General features: G+C 36.5%; 1 protein-coding gene across 1 annotated transcript; it reads right to left on the minus strand.

The window, feature by feature from the left end:
- Nucleotides 1–1516: 1516 nt before the first annotated feature.
- Nucleotides 1517–16627, minus strand: CCNL1 (cyclin L1). The gene is made up of 11 exons (XM_070753505.1): nt 16181–16627; nt 15647–15721; nt 15098–15207; nt 9571–9691; nt 9218–9282; nt 7678–7777; nt 6715–6819; nt 5631–5772; nt 4148–4259; nt 3379–3477; nt 1517–2303 (listed from the first exon to the last, which is right to left on the minus strand). Exons 1-11 carry the CDS (start codon nt 16478–16480, stop codon nt 1955–1957), a joined length of 1578 nt encoding a protein of 525 aa, XP_070609606.1. The 5' UTR covers nt 16481–16627; the 3' UTR covers nt 1517–1954.
- Nucleotides 16628–17533: the final 906 nt, after the last annotated feature.

A 17533-nucleotide genomic window follows, 5' to 3' on the forward strand; every position in this document is an offset into this window, starting at 1 on the left:
GTCACAGTGAAGCCAAGCACTACGTACCCTTCATCATATTTCCTGGTTTGTCTCAGTATCTCTGTCTCTCTCCTTTCTTTTCATTCCTGTTAAATACGGTGTCTCCATTAAGGGCTTGTTATCTGCACTTCGCATTTCCTGCTCTCTGCTGTGCTATTGTTCGGTGCAAAAACCCCTGCAGCAAAAAAAAAAAAAGCCATCCCTGGGGTTATGCACCCCTTTGGCATTGCTCTGCACCCCCCAGGGAGGCCCACCCCACTATTTGAGAAGCACTGACTTAATATGAGCCAGATCCAAATTATTTCATTTCCCATCCCATCCTTATTGACACAGCCAGGAGCAGCCCCAGGAAGGGTGACAATTTCAGGATGGTGTCTTTGAGGAAACAAAGACTTTTGTTATAGAATTAAGTCAGAGTCTCTTGGAAGAGCTTCTCTTTATCTTTCACATCCAGATGGATTTTTCTTCTCAGATAAAACTTACAAAACTCCTTCATTCTTACTTTTCCAGTCCCTCACATTCCCTTTGTTTCTGGTCAACCTCTTCTACCATGCTATCTTGTTCAAATAAGTGCTTGACATGGTCCACGTGAATTGGAAAGAGAATTAGTTTGTATATAAGTTTTCAAGTTAAACAGGATAATCAACTGTAGTAGTGTTGATAATGAAATGCCAAGGTCAGTCTCTAGATGAATCCACAGCTCAGGGATTGGGAATTATAGAAAAAAAAGTAGCTTTAAATAAAAGTGCTGTTCCCAGGTTTTTCCACTTTGACTTGTTATAACACGATGTGATTTAAAAAAACAAAGCAATGTTTAAGACACCTGACAAAGCCTTGGTGTCATGCCCTGAATTGGATACAACAGAGGCAGTCTAGGCATCCATCAGCAATGAAGAGACTTTGTGCAGTATTATCTTCTGCCAACTCAAGGATGGAGGGGAAAACTTTACAATTCGAGGGAGGTGAAAGGGCATCTAACTTTTAGAACCTTGCAGAAATCCAGTCCAGTTATGAAACCTTGGGCCCCAGAGTAAGAATTAATTAATTTTTGATATTTAGACTTAGTTCAGAAACTTGAGTGGCCTTCTACAAAAGTGTCTTCATGAAAATGATGGTCTTAAGAAAATACAATAGAAACAGTATAAACAAATTATAAATATCAATTAAGTTATAAATGCTGACCTATTACATTGCAGCAAGGCAATATAATCAGCATTTGTAACAGTACAGAAAGAAAAATTCAAACCAAGAAACTTCAAACTATTATTGTTTCAAAGAAAACCTAACACATTATGCCCAAATGTCAACTCAGAATTGAAGGCTTGAAATTTAATGACCTTCCATCTGATTCAGATTAACTATTTAATCTTATTTTGAATAGAAAACAAGTCTTGCTAGTTTCAATATTATCTTTTTGAGAGGTTTTTGTAATGTTTAAATGGTATTTCAGAAGATGCCTCTCCACATTATCTGAAGAGCAACTAGGAGGAAATAATTTGTTAAGAAAACATCAGAATTTGACAAAAGGTTGTTTAATGAGGTATTCAGCAGGGTAGTAAAAAGTTGTATATTTTATTTTATTTTTCGTTAAAAAAAATTTACACATGCAGACTAAAACCAGTGTAAGAAAGTACCCACCATTATCTTAAACAAATAACTATACTTAAATAGAAATGTCTGCAATATGTTTGTATAAAAATAAGATACATTTGTACAGAAACAGATCTCCAGTTTTCATACTGATACCACAATCCTAAACACATACAATTTAACCTGATTATTCTTTCAAATTAGATGATACTGCTAAGGTATTTTATGTGCAAAAATTCAACATTTTTTCTTGAACGTATCTTTTACATTCTGGGTTTCAAATTAAATCCTAATTGACTTCAAGTTTCAGAGTCCCATACCTTGTATAACATCCAAACAAAGGTAACAAGCAATGCACCCACATTCAGCGCCTGTGCCTGCTATGTCCTGAATGGCCAGCACCATGGTGCTTGCTTTTATGTGACCTCTCAAATGAACGAGACCTCTCCCGCCTGTCTCTGTGGTGTCCTCGTTCGTGCCTATGTTTCTTAACGAGGTCTGAATGGTCCCTAGGTTTGCTCTGAGAACGTGAACGAGACTTTTTTCGCTTGTGACTGTGTCTATTGATTCCTTTCAGTTCTTCTCTGCTGTGCTTTGGTTTTAGGTGGGGTGATCCATGATTATGGTGTCTTCGAGGGCTGCCACTGTGACTGCGTGATCTGCTTCTGGATCTTGAGCTGTAGGTTCCCGAGAGACTCCGTCTATTGTTGTAGCTTAAAACACAACATTATGGCTATCAGCTTGTTATGCAAAATACAGCACTGAATTACCTAATGCTCATGTTTTGTTAAAAATTATTGTTTACATTACTGAAATTACTACTACCAGGCTACTCCTATTAAATTTGTTTGCAAAACAATTACAACACAATAGAAAATTAAGAAGTCCAGTCTGCTAGTTTGATATGCAAAACTACTGAATACTATGCTATCATTTATGGGAGAGTACCACTGCTACAGAGGATCCTAGAAGAATATTGTGCATTTCATATGATAGTTATTTTTAGGGCATTCAATTCAGCTTTACCTGCAGTGAAACATCACGAGTATGCAACATTTATCCAAACAACTTCAGTTAGCTAGGAAAAGGGGCATTGTTGGCAGGACGCCTGAAGTAGCATGGCACGGCCTTTTAGGCTTATATACTGCCCCGTGGTCTTTACAGCATTCTCTGGGTAGTCTACAATGTACAAATATTATCTGCATACTGCTCCCATCAATCTGGGTCTTCCTTTTACTGATCTTTGAAGTATGGAAGGCTGAGTCAACCGTGGAACCCCATAGGGATGTATGCAGCGTTTACCTACAATTCTGTACTTTAATAATTACACCACCAAGTCTCCTAAGTAGAAAAGAAAGGACCCAGGGAAATTGGGAGTGGTGGCCAATATTTAGGGCTTGCAGTGCAGGTTACTGGCACTGGCAAAGACTGGGCAGGGACTGGAAGGCACTGGGGGAAATAATGGTTACACTAGGGTACAGGGCATGCAGATGAGTGGCCACTTGCCCATTTATTTGCGTTGATACCTTCAGACAGTTCTTTTATCTGAAACCCAAATTGTGCTGGATTTTTTATCTCAGCTGCAACCTCCCGGAATGCTTCAGTTGAAGTAACAAAACACTGATCTGTTGATTTGTAGGCCCAAAGTTGGAATATTTCCAAATTGTTCTCAAAGCAGTCACAACATTACACTGTTAAAACTAACCTTCCTAAAGAACTATGCAGTAAAATAAAAGTACCTTTTGAATAAAATTATAAGGTATGAAGTAATCATTAAAAAATACTTACTGTCTCCTTGGAGAGTGAGATCTGGATCGTGATTTTGTTCTTGATTTTGATCGGCTACCACTTCTGCTGCTTCTGCTTCTCTTGCTCTCTTTTCTCATTCTGGTAAGAGGAGAAAAAAAAGGAATTAATTACTACATAGGCCACGACAATTAATTTGCTTTAATTGAATTAGCATGGGAGTAAATGTATCACGCCCTGAGTCTCTGAAGAAGCCACCCCGAGTCTCCGAAGAGTGGCCTAGAAATCAAAATGCTAAATAAATAAATAAAAGACTGTTACTTCTAAGCATGGAGAAAATAATTTGTGATGAAATCATTCATCAGAGCAGAGAACAGCTGGTTTTGAAAGGTTTATGCAGTAACTTTAACCCAAGTTTCAGCTGGTTGCATCCATGTAGGGGGGGGGAGGGGGGGAGTCCACAGTTTTTCTACATAGGGGAGTTAGAAAAAAGCTAAAGATGCTGGAGGCCGAACAGAAGAGAGGAAAAATCTGAGATGATGAGCAGAAGAGCATGATGTAGGGATAGGACATGCTAGAATCTGTTGGAGGAAGAGAACAGAGGCGACCAGCCTACTTGTCTAAAATAAGATTCTGGGATCATTCAGAATTTTTTCCTCCCATGATATTTAATAATGAAACTCAATAGTGGTTTCTATTTTATCATAATTGAACAGTTGGGCAGAACTTGTGAAACGGAATGATCTGCCTCAGCTTTGGGGGGGAGGGGGGGGAAATGTTACTTCTGTTTTGTGCAAACTTCATCACTTACCCATTATAAGGACTTTTGGAAATCATCTGCCTGTCTTCTGGTTCTTTTTTAATAGCTTTTGCATTAATACACACTGGAGATTTTTCTTCTGTTTTTATTTCTCTTGGAGACGCTAAGAAATAAAATAATCCAAGGTAAATATCCTTTTTCTGTAACCAGTAACTAGATTCTAATTATCAGCTACCATTAATTTTAATTTTTCCTGGTTTAAAATATTGGCATTTAGCTTTAAACAATAGGATAACTTTTCTTTTCTGAAAATTTAAAATCGGTAGCTTCCAAAGAATTTGGATTCCTATTATTTGAAATAAATGATGTGTGTTTTTAAGATAACACAAGTTTGTACACCTGTTGGAGGTTCCAGCACTTTTTTTTTCATAAATATGATTGAAAATGTGATCTATTCTCCACATAAACCCTGAAGCTAGATAACATGAAGCCAATTAAACTTGAATCAAACGTAGCATCTCCATTTATTTAAGAAAGCTAGATATATATGTGTGACAAAAGTATGTGAAGCTCTAGGATTATCAGTTCATTTGAAGCAGAAATTAGAGTCAGATGTTTCACTCACTGGAATAAGTGAAACATACCTTTGCCACAAACAAATATGGACGTGAAACATACCTTTGCCACAAACAAATATGGACGTGTTCTCTTCATCTTGATCTACTACTTGTGTAGAGTAGAGATCATATTTTAGGTTTCATTTACGCAGAAATATTGAAAGGTCAAAAGGATTCACAACTTAACTTAATTATTGTAAGGACCATTTGGCATTCTTTTTTTCCACATCCATGCTTTCCAAAATGCTTACATATTAAGACAACTTATATTCTGCATTCTGCAGCCTGGCCATTCATAAAGGACTCACTAAACATTAGGAATATGACAAGTAATTCATGCACTAACAATTTCCAAACATGCATGCTTGATCTAAACACAAAATAAGACAGCATAGGAAAAAGCAGTGAAGGATATAATAAAGCAGCTAAGAGGGGACAGGGAAGGTGTTCAACTGGATAGATCACCAGGGAAGATGGTAAATTATGTTGTGCTGCAAAACTGAGCAAGAAAACTAGAGAGGCTGGTAGGCTGGTAAGGCATTGTATACTGAAAGCTACTGAAGAGGGATAGCCTAATATTCTAGAGCTTCCAGAACACAATGCACTTCTTAAGTTTGAAGTAAAAGTTTTTAGCCGTTTCTTTTAAAAAAAAAACCCTGTGCATACCTTTGTTAAGTATATAATGGCTGCAATATTCGGAGGGCAAAAATTCAGGGACTTAATGAATCCTATTATCATATTCAATAGGTTTCAGAACATAGTTACTTAACTACCAAATTAGATATTGTGACAAAAGCTGATTACATTATTTTGCTTGATCAATACAGTAGCTTTGGAAGCAATATATCATTTAAAAGCATTAAATCTGAAGCTGATTGTGGCTGCACATAATCAAAACACTAGTAAATAAAACTTACAGGGCTTGGAAGCAGGTGAAAAGCCTCCCAATGTTGAAAGGGCTGGAGTTCCATCTGGATTTAAACCTTTGGCTTTTAATTTAGCTTCCTGTAGAACCATTTTTCTTTTTTCTACTTCCTTATCAAGCAATTCATAATTAGGCTGTAAAAACATGAGTCCAAAAGTCAGTTCATACCAAAATGGATACATAGATCAGCTTGCTGTACTCTAACATTCCTTTTTTCTAACAGTGAAATTTAGGTAGCTGAACTTTTAAATGGCTTCTAGAAGAGGCCCTCAGGTACATATGCGCAGAAATACATTTTTTAATTAAAATGATTCATAAATCAGCAAACTAAAAAAAGTTAGCCTAAGTTAAATAACAGAGAAAGAAATTGACCACAAGAGGGCCGTGACATTAAAAATATTGACTCACTCTTTGTGTTAGAGATGGAATAAATGTGAAGGTTCTTTGACAGATGTCATAAGGATAACCTTATAACTCATTATTAGACAGACAATTATTATTATTACGGTGACCTAGTTCTTCGATGGCAACTAAGAATTCAGATTGTTACAATTTTATTAAATTATAATCCCCAAATCTAAAATATTTTAATTTATAAAGACCATTTATCTCTAGCTGCTACTTTTTTTTGAGCAAAAATATTGACCATATATTCATGGAAGAATGCATGTGTTCCAGATTCTAATTGTTGCCTTAACATCTGTCAACTCCTAGCCTTTGAATTATATGTGTACTAAAAACAGGTAAGGCTGGACAATGATTCCATATGGACTAGGTATAACTCATATTATTTGCTCTTGTGATAATTTTATTTTTTCTTTTAGGGTTTTCTTCTCCAGGTGATTTAGTACATTTTTACTTTGTTTCAGTATAAAGCTTTTCAACATATTAGGGTTTTTTTAAAACTACAAGTCTTTTCTACAATAGTAGATACACTATTACTACTTTACTTTTCTTGAAATTATCCCTGATAATTATCCCATGATAACTGGAGCAAACAACTGGAATGCTTAGGGTAAGGGAAATGGCTGCACTGTAATATTTGTAATGCCATTTATATATATACAGAACATTACCTTTTTCCTAGTGTAAAGCTTAAGTATTGCTAAACATATCTCTTGAATGTCATCTTCAGTAATTCCAAAAAGCGAAAACCAGTGAGGACGGTTAGGTAAAGGTATCTAGAAGACAAAATGTTACAAAAAAAGTTGCAAATTTATTTTTTTCCAAGACAGTACGAGTCTGAAACGACCTAACAGGCTTCTCAAAATGTAGGCCCTTTTAGAATGGTAACTTCCAGTCAAATTCATACTGAAAATCTATACATGTAATGTTTTCATTATTTATTTTTAATTTATTAAATACATTTATACAGCTGCCCAACGTAAGTCCTGGTGACCCTGAGCTGTTTAGAGGAATAAAAATAAAAATCCAATACACCCATACATTCAACGACATTTAAACAAACTACCTGAACGGGTCTATATCAAACTAGGATCCCCAGGCCCACCAGCAAAATTATATCTTCAGGGCTTTTGGAGAAGTATCAAGATGGAAGCCAATCTTATCTCTCCTGGGATGATGTTCCATAGGGTGAGAGCTGCCACAAAAGCAGCCCTTCTTCTTGATCTCATTAGGATTTCCTTGATGGAGGAGATCCATAAAATACCGACCTTTGCTAATCTGATGGGTCAGGTGATATAAATAGGGAAAAACAAATAACCCGATCTTTCAATAACCTGATCCTAAGCCATATAGGGCTTTAAAGGCAATAACTAGTGCCTTAAATTGAATCAGCAACCAATGCAGCTCAAGAGAAGTGACACATGCAAATTTAGATTACACATAAACTGCAGTATTTTGAACTAACTGAAGCTTCTAGATACATTTCACCGGCACCCTCATTTGTATTGGATAACAACTCCTTTGGGATTGGATTCAAGTTGGTTAATCCCAATTATGATTCATAGAATCAATATGAAAAAATTGAAGATATACAAAATCTTCAAAGAAAGCAAAGAAGAAAGACAAATACTTACTTGAAGAGCTCTAGCAGCAAGATAGATGCAAGCACAAGCTATTGTTTCTGGTTGAAATCGAACAAATACATTGGTTCGGAGAGTGTCATTCATGTAATTCCTGAAAAATAAAAACCTCAATGTGTTTTCTGTTTAAGAGACACCATGAAACCAAAGAAAGTTGGAGACTCAATCTACTTTATTATTTTTTCTTTTATTTCAGTAATTTAGGTTTCCATTTGTCAAAGAATCTGCCATAAAGACAAAATGCCTTAAACGCCCCTGGACCACTGTAACACACAGGCTCTTTTTATCTCTCTAGAACCCCATGAAAGTACAAGCTGAATTTTGAGTTCAATCTTCACTATTATAATGTGGTGCACCTCAACACAAAAGACTTAACAAAAGTTAGTGCATTTTAAAAGTATTTTTGGAAGTGTCCATCAACTAAACTTTAGGTCCAAAATTATTATTTCATGTGACCAATTTATTTTTAAAAATCATTGTAGTTTATTCATCTGTTACGTTCATACAGATTAACATGATCTACAGCAAATTTGTAGCCATCAAAAATTAAACTTATTACACCCCAATATATTGAAGGGATTGATATAAGATTATGTATATCAACCATATTTAATTTAGCATTCTGTATTTTAAAAAATAATTTAAATATTTACAATTACTTTTAGACCATCTGTGCGGCCAGAAATAGATGCGAATGACAGCTGTACACATATTTCTATAGGTACAATATAAAATTGCAGTTGAACAATTTAAACATTTCTTACAATGCAATAGTCACTGCTAAACTAAAACTAAGTAATGAAGTATTTTTCTAAACTTAGCAGTTAACCTCCAAACATGCGTACAGCCCTGTTTTGAATTTTCTGTGTGGAAAGCTTCACTCATCAATATGCCTATAAATGAGACATGTGCTAGCTTTTGGCATGCACAGAGGAAAATAATCCCCCAATTAAGCAACCTCCTTCCCCACAAATAAATAGATACTTGGAGGTCAGAAATAAAGCTTATATGATTTACCTTCATAGGTAATGTCATAAGCACATTAACTAGGACAACAAGTATACATTTCATGATTATGTATATTGAATAGGTAGTTCTAGAATCAAATATACAAATCCTTTTGACACCCCGACAGAACTAGAAGATGCTGCCCGCTGGATATGGACCACTTCAGTAAATCTTGGCTGAGAGCTTGCACTGGATTGACTGGAGAGAGAGGCAGCCAATCAGGCCATCCTCAGATCATGAGCTGTGGTGCAGAGGGCAGAGTTCTATGACTTACCATCAGGGACTACCCTTTAATTAAAGAGTAGAAAAAAGAAAAAAGTTAAATTGAGTTCTCCAAGGAAATGCACTATTGAAAGCCATGAAAATAGTAAGCAGAAAACAAGCAGCAGCGCACTCCACAAGATTTTGCTTTGGGGTTTTTTTTTTAACTTACATTTTATTACTTGGTATTTCGACATCAAGCTTGTTTTTTTTCTGCTACTATTTTTTTGGCTAAGAAAAATAAAACAAGAAGGAAATAACTTACCAGGCTGTCTGGACGAGAGTTTGATTACGCTCACATTCTAAGACTTGCAAGTACATAACAATGATCTGAGGGATAAAAAACAAGCAACACATATTAAAATCATTTATTGAAATAATTAACACATTTTATTACAATCTCACTTTGAACATAAATCAATAATTAGATTTAAAGGTTTCTAGCAGCTTCTGAAAAATCAAAAACACTCTTTCTATAGGTTACAAGTGTTATCTTTTTTTGAAGAAGGCATTTATGCTTATGCAATAGTACTGCAAATTAAAAAAAATCTTTACCTTCTCCATCATTATGAAAATACATAGTTTAATACTGGAAAGCAAATACTTTAGAAAACTCACCTTATGTGGATGCTTGACATGAACACAAAATCCCAATTCCTTCAGCACCCTCCTTTCTGCTTTGATTACTTGATTTTTGGTGTTTATGTAGTTCTGATCAAGTATCAATGGGCTTGGAGTCCTACAGTTTGTAAGAGATAGAGTCAAAACGCTTTTCTAGATCGAAGACAGCAGCTTCTCTGTTTTCCCTTTCCAACCAACTAATGGCAACAGAAACCAGATTTTGAACTCCTGCAAATAAGTTTAAGCTTTAATCTTGTGCTGTCCAAGTTAACTAAAAGTCATTACGTGAAATTTTATTTACCTGTAAATATTTGAAACGACACTTGAAAGATACTTTATTAAAGACAGTTGAGCTACAAGACAAGAGAGTCCCAGCAATTTCTCAGGGAAAGTTTTCATTATCTGAAAAGGAACTTACTGGTATATACATTTAAACTTCCGCTGCCAGATTCAACTCTGTAAAATAAATCTGTTATGCATGGGTAAGTGAATGAAAGCCTTTAGTATTTTCCCCCGCTATTCATGGTGAAGAAATATATGAATGTGTCTATATGTATGTAAAGAAAGACAGAGACATGCACACAATTTCTTCCATTATGAAACCATCAAAATCATTAAAAAGTGAAAGTTAGAATATTTTGGACATGTGATGTGACACCCAGGAAAATATGGCTTATTTCACTTAATCCTCCAAGGAAAGTTTGAAGGCAAACTAGGATCACTAATACAGCACAAGAAATTAAAAAAAAACCAATGACAAATAAGAAATCATATTAATTTCTGTATTCCTGCATTTTGTGGACAGTATGATTTCTCACTTTTTAATAAACTAACAAAATAAATTAATGAGTAGAAGAGAAATATTTAAAAGTTGTCCATAAAAATGTTCTTTCCTTGATAGCCTTTAAAGCATTAAAGCATATATTGCACATAATGAACAAAACAAATTGTTTAGCTTATTATATAGCTTTGCATATTGTTACAATTTCCTCCAGTATTTCCCTATTTAAAATTCAGATGGTCAGAGAAATGTACATTCACTCTTTAGAATGTTAGGCATTTTACTTTACTCTGAATTCTAGAACATTTCACATTTAACAAAAAGCTTGGGAAAATATATTTTCTCCACTGGACTACAAAGAAAAAAGCACTATGGACTCAGAAAAGGTGTCTACCTCTTACCTTAATATCTGTTAATAGCGTAATATTCTGAATGTTATCCATTTTAACCAGACAGAGAAAAGCGAATCATCTTCTTACTTTAATTGCAGAGCCAAATGACATCATATCTATAAGATTACATTCCTATAAATACTATTTGATTCAAAAGCCATTCAAGATAGTTTAGTAATACAGGACATCTTAGAAATAAAACATATGGAGAAGTATAGATCTCTATGATGTTCCAATTATCTTGATGGTGTACAACTTATACAGGAAAATGTTACTTATTACGGTGCCTGTAGTTATTTGTCCTGAGATTTTTTAGAAATCTTTCTATAAATTCACATCACATTTTTTGAGGTATGAACAAGCAAATCTCATATTCAATTTTATACATTTAACTCCTGAAAATGCATGTATTTTTCCAATTTTATTGAAATGTTTCTTATACAAACATGCATTTTACAACCTCAATTAAATTTCAAATTGTATTTTAAGCTAAAATTATGCAGGTTATTTTTAAGGCAAACAATAAAGCCTTTCAAGAACTATAAAAATATCAAGAAGCTTCTTCGTAATAAGATTTAAAATCTCTATTTGGGTAGCCCTTGGCAATTGACCATATTCATTAAGCAAAATTCATAAGTGAATTTCACTTATAAAATAAGTGGTTTGTAATTCTTTTTATAAGAAAGTTCTGTTAAGAAGCACAAAACTAGTGTGCAACAACTGAACAATTCCAGAATATTTCACTCATCCTTTGAAACATGCCAAATTATAATAACTCTAGTATAGCATGAAGGGAAATAGAGTTTTTTGGATAAATTTGTACATCAGAAGGTATTAGCTACTTGGATGTGGAAGGTATTTCAAGATTAAAAGGCTCAATATTTTATGCAATACTGAACTATGTAGAAATGTTAACAGAAATACTTTTTATATTTCCTTTCTCTAAAATAGATTAATTCACCAGCGTATAAAAGGCAAGATAATTTTTACACATTTATATTTGAGAAATATGTTAATTGAATAAAATGAGCACAGTTAAAGCATTCATTTTAGAGGGATACATGAGATGGAACAATTGCTCAACTGCTTGTATTATTCTGTCATTGGAATAAAAATGATGTATCCAACTGTACTGTAATATACTTAGCCATATCAAAAAATAAATTAAATACATTTCACTGGATACAAATTGTAAAGCTGGATTACCTTGTAAGATACAAATGACAGTGTGCAAGTCTGTTAAGTATCTAATTATCTGTGCAAACTACAATTTGGAATACTGCCCTGAACACACAACCAGGGGTGAAATAATTAACTTAGTGTCTTTCTCAATCTAAATTTATGTGCCATATTTAGTTTTAAATTTGCATGTGTTTCTATATACATGCCCCAAACCACATTTTTTGCTTGCCTGCATTTGTTACATAACTGACCCTTAAGAAAACCACACTATTTAATCAAATGTTTATACTACCCGCCTCCCCTATGAGACTGTGCTGCAATTTTAACTCAGCACTTGGATACTCTGATGAGATACAGGCTATGTAGCAATATAATTTAGGCTTATATACCACCCCATAGTGCTGCTTTACATCACTCTCTGGGCAGTTTACAATATAGAAGCATTATTTACATAGTGCCTCAACAATCCAGGTCCTCAATTTTACCAACCTCGGAAGGATGAGTCAATTGTGAACCATGTTAGGATTGAATTCTAGGCTGTGGACAGAGTTTACCCACAAAAGTCCACTTTAACCACTGCACCATCAGGGGTTTATTTATATTTATAGAAATAAACCCTAAGGTGAGTGAGGGGCATTTAAAGATAGATGCTGTCATCTATTTATCTGTTATAAAGTTACATTGTCTCCCATTCTTTATAAAAGTCTGAATATCTGTTTCATATTTCTCCCTGCTGAGTATGTGTATACAGATTTAGCATCTGTAGGATTTTGGCTTCTCACATCTTAACCTCCTTTATGTGTCATTTTGAGTATTGTTGATAAAGCATGGAAAAGAAAGTGAAATAATCCGTATGCTATAAATTTCAGGGAAATCAGTCTTAAATCAGAAATGTCTTCTTTGGAATAGTTCTCGAACATGGAACTCCCAATACATATATTTCCTGCACTTTCAGTGAATTTCTCACTAAATTTATTAGCGTAAATGCAAATACTGAAATTATCTAACAGACCTCTATTTTATCCTGTAAACTAAACCATTCATATTATTATAACAGCATCTTGTAAGGTGCTGATGCAATACTTTAATACCTCAGTGATGTTGACTGCATCTTCACAAGCAAAACATATATATATTTTCAATTGCTATGTATGCATATTTATTTATTAATTTGTATGCCGCCCCTCTCCATAGACTCTTTACTTTCACTTTACAAACCCACCTTTTATTCTTCCAACATCAACAAGAATCTTATTCCAAATGAAACAAAGTACATATTTCCTAGTATGACTGAAAACTTATTCTAATTATATTCTTAAAAATTAATTTGCATATTCAATTGATTTGAGTTTCATAAAGGAAAATACTTGAATTTTAAAACAACCAGTAGAAAAATATCATTCAATAAAAACCTACACATTGATAGTCATTTGTACATAGGAACATTGTTGTAAAGGTGAAATATTCACCTTGGACCCTTTATTTTATGGAAGTTATTCAGTATAATACAGATAAAATTCATAGTTAAAATTCACACATATGCACACACATTTTACTACTTTCCAAAAACTTGGACAGCAAAGATAAAAGCTTAACCCAAGGTACAGGAGTTCTTCCAAATTGTTTACCAATGGCCAACCTGTCAGTCCCCGGTTCCAGTGACCTATTCTGAGAGCACTGGCTTCTCCTTGGGGATTTTCCATACGTCACTCACTGTTGCCATGACGACAGCTTCATCTCTATGAACCACTCCACATCACCCAGGCTTTGGTAAATGTAGCTGGTCGCTGTATAGTCGGTTGCAAGGGAAAAAAGAGTTAAAGTTAATAACGTGTACAACTGATTTGTTTGTAAAATTGTAACACGTACAGAAATATACTTACAGCCTGTTAAAAAAAAAGAACCTGCATGCCAAATTTTAAGTTTCCATAGCCAGATTTGTTGAAGAATTTTCAGAGAATATTTAAATTAGATTAATTAGAAAGGTAAATGAAGCATAGTTTCCCCGATACAACACTGACACCTAAAGCAGTATGCCAATGTTTGGAATGTTAGTTTATAAGCTTTAAAAAAATTAAAATATATACGTTGTTATATCAGAACCTAAATAATTAAGTATTCGACTCACTGGCCAGGATTTATTTGCTTCACTTGAAATCAAAAGTTAGCTGAAAGTGCCCTTTCTGCATTTGCATTCAAAATGAAATTTTCATTGCTTATTTTAAGAAAACATTTGATAAGTAAATAAGCAAGATTAAGCCACATGTATTTTTCCAATACAGGCAATGAATATTTTTTATTCAGCATAAATACCTAAATATATCCAAAACATTTATTATGTTATAATGGCCCACTATCATATAACAGACAAGACTTCTTGGGAACTTAACTAAATTTCAAGGAATCACTGAAATCATCTTCATCACTACTAAATTCACTAAGACAAAATGTATGGATGTAAACAAGGAAACAATCTAGAAACTGAAATATTTCATTAAATATCTCTTAAGCTTTCAATTTGTTTTTTAAAAGCTCCCTAGTTCAAAGCTTATTTTGTACTAAAAGTTGAGCAGTTCCACACAAAAAAAGTTCTAAATCAATCACTAAAGCACACCAAAGCATGATGAACAGCGAGTCTGGTTCAAATTCCTAGGTTGAGATGGTTTTCAGGCTTCATTTGCTTATGATAATATTAAAACAGGTATCTGCTGTAAATCAAATTGCTCTCAACTGTCCAAACCAATACTACTACTGTCAACTTGAAAACAATTAAATATGGATATTCCGAAGTACTATTATGTTAGATAAAATCTACTTGATTCCAAAACAACTCTATCAACACCTTAACTGGAGTTTAGATTTAAGAAGTAACCATAATAAAGTCTGATGCAACATAAACAACAGAACAAGTACCAACTTAATGCCTTAGACTTCCACCAATTTCTGATCAATTACTTATTAAACACATTAGACCACTAACCTTACTCACAGAGCAGTAAACCAGCTAAATAAACGAACTAACCTGCATTCCATTTTAAAACATTAACAGACCTGCACAGAAACAATTCAAAGACACCTGAACCTATGAGCAACTGAGAGCTCCACAAGTTTGAGACTACATTGTGTGAGAGTGTACAATTGAACAAAATGCACAGGTAATGGAGCTTACCTTTTTATTCTTAGTTGGCGCAAGTGATGGAAAACATTGATCACATCTCTTATCCGACGGGGAGCTTCTTCAATTTTGGAAGCAAGATTAATGCAGGCCATAGCCACAATCTGGGGGAGGAAAAGCCCATATTTCTGTGAAAACGGCCTTTGAACCAAAGCCTCATATTTATTTATATTATTTATACCAATATATACATATATAAATCAGAAATAGATCTATATTAGTCTCCCTTGATTTTTAAATTCACCAAAATGTTACACGCACACACATATGTATGTGGCTCACAATAGTAATAATACTACTAATAATAATTTATTAGATCTGTATGCCGCCCCTCTCCGAGGACTTAGAGTAAATATTACGTAAAAGAAGGGTTACAATATCAACAACAGTAAAAGTATAAAAACATAGCAATAGCCCATAAAATCCATACTCACTCACAATCATTCATGGTCATATTATGACAACACACAAAAACATTCCAAAGCACCTCCCGCCCTCAAAGTCCCCCCTCCCCCAAGCTTCCCTGATGGCCCTGGAACTCACCTCGAAACTGTGCTTGACGAAGGACTTAGAGTAGAAGAAACGATGGAACAGCACTTGCCCGGTCGCCATCGCCACCTGCGAAAACAATCCCCAGACGGGGAGGAGTGATAAATCAGCCATCTCAGGCACTCGGAGGAAAGGCGCATGCGCAGGAGCGGCAGCGCTTAACTCCCCCGCCCTTTCTTCCCGGAAGCGGCGACAGAGTTGGGTCTGTCAAGAAGGCCGAGGTCGCGGAGCGCCGCCATTTTGCGTCAAGCAGCCGTTTCCTTCCCCCCCCCTTTCTTTTTATTTTTTTGCCCCTTGTCCCGCGTCTCCGCCACAGCGGGCCTTTTTCAAACGCCCGCGAACTCGCTTCCCTCCGACTTTTCTAACCCTCCGTTCTTCCAGTTGGAAAAATGGGAAAGGCCTGGACTTCGGTTAGGCCGAGACCAGGCCTTCCCGTCCGTTAGTTTATCCCCCCCACACGCATGCGCACAACCCACCACCGTTTTCCCCTTCTTTCTCCCCCATTTGTTCGGCCTCGGTTATGCTGACCTGCGGCAGGCGGAGGAGTATGCCGGCGGCCTGGATGAGCTCGCAGCCCAGGATCCGGAGGTCGGTTTCACTCTGCAAGTCCAGGCCGTCCTGCATGGAAGGCGTCGGCGAGAGCCGCTCCTCGGGGATGAGCGAGTGGTCGATGGTCAGCGACACCACCGAGTAGAGTCGGTCGCCGATCAGAATCCCGGCGGGGGGAGCAGCGGGGGGAGGCGGAGGAGGGGGAGGTGGCGGCGCCGCTGCTGAGGGGAGCGAGGCGCCCGCGACGGCAGGAGAAACGTGAGTCCCGGTAGAGGCCATGACGAAGAACCGCGGAACTGAAAACACGTCGACCGCACCCGGAGCCGGCCACGCAGAGACTAGCCCGTTTTGCGCCCTGGCGTCGATGACGCACCACGGCGCGGTGCACGCCGGGAAAAGAACCCTCGCCGCGCGAACGTCTTCAGAAAAGCCAGCGCGCCGCCCTCCCTTCCCTTGATGTCATTGGCGGTTAGCGAGGAGGAGGGGCCGCTCTGTGCTATTAATAGCTCAGCTCTAAGCAGGGTGGCAGCCGCGGGGTTAGGGTGTCGCCTCAGTGGGGAAGTCACAGGTCTGGACGCGGAGCTTGTCAAAATCTCGGAAATTCCCACACCTAGCATTCTGGGTGGGGGATTCTGGGAGTTGAAGTTCACGCGTCTTAAATTATCAAACTACAGAACCACCGTTGAAGCCTTAAATACATTGATGGGACTTAGCTCCCTCTTATTGTTTCCTGGTTGCTTATTTGTATCCTATGATGATCATTAAGTGTTTTACCTCATGATTCTTGACAAAATGTACGAGGGTCGCCCAGAAAGTAATGCACCACATTTTTTTCCCCTTCAACAATTATTTATTGAACACAATGAAACTTACGAGAAAGAATGATGTTTCTTCTACACTTCCTATTTATCCACATAATCTCTGTCCCATTCTATGGCCTTCCTCCAGTGAGACAAGGGTGTGTATGCCCTGTCGGTGCCACTCCTTGTTCTGGTCATAAAGCAATTTCTGCACTGCGAATCACCTCTTTGTCATCCTCAAAATGTCTTCTGGGAATGGCATCCTTTAATGGCCCAAACAAGTGGAAGTCTGAGGGAGTTAGGTTCCAACAGTTTCTCTGCAGTGAGAAATTCAATGATGGCATGCTGCTTGTTATGTACATCACTTACAGATGCCATTTTGAAACACTGCTGCGGCTATGCTGTCTGAAGAAACGCAAAATTTACTCACACACTCCTGACAATTCAAATAATGTATATCTAAAGTTTCGCATTGGTACCATTACTGTAGGCTGAGAAAAAAAATGTGGTGCATTACTCTCTGGGTGACTGT

The sequence above is a fragment of the Erythrolamprus reginae genome, chromosome 5 (genome assembly GCF_031021105.1).
Source record: "Erythrolamprus reginae isolate rEryReg1 chromosome 5, rEryReg1.hap1, whole genome shotgun sequence".
Lineage (NCBI taxonomy): Eukaryota > Metazoa > Chordata > Lepidosauria > Squamata > Dipsadidae > Erythrolamprus > Erythrolamprus reginae.

Coding starts and splice junctions, on each gene's coding strand:
- CCNL1 (XM_070753505.1), bottom strand. CDS start 16,480: ATGGCCTCTACCGGGACTCACGTTTCTCCTGCCGTCGCGGGCGCCTCG. Junction 15,722..16,180: donor TACTCCTCCGCCTGCCGCAG/GTCAGCATAACC, acceptor TTGTTTTCGCAG/GTGGCGATGGCGACCGGGCA. Junction 7,778..9,217: donor ACTCTCGTCCAGACAGCCTG/GTAAGTTATTTC, acceptor TTTATTTTTCAG/GAATTACATGAATGACACTC.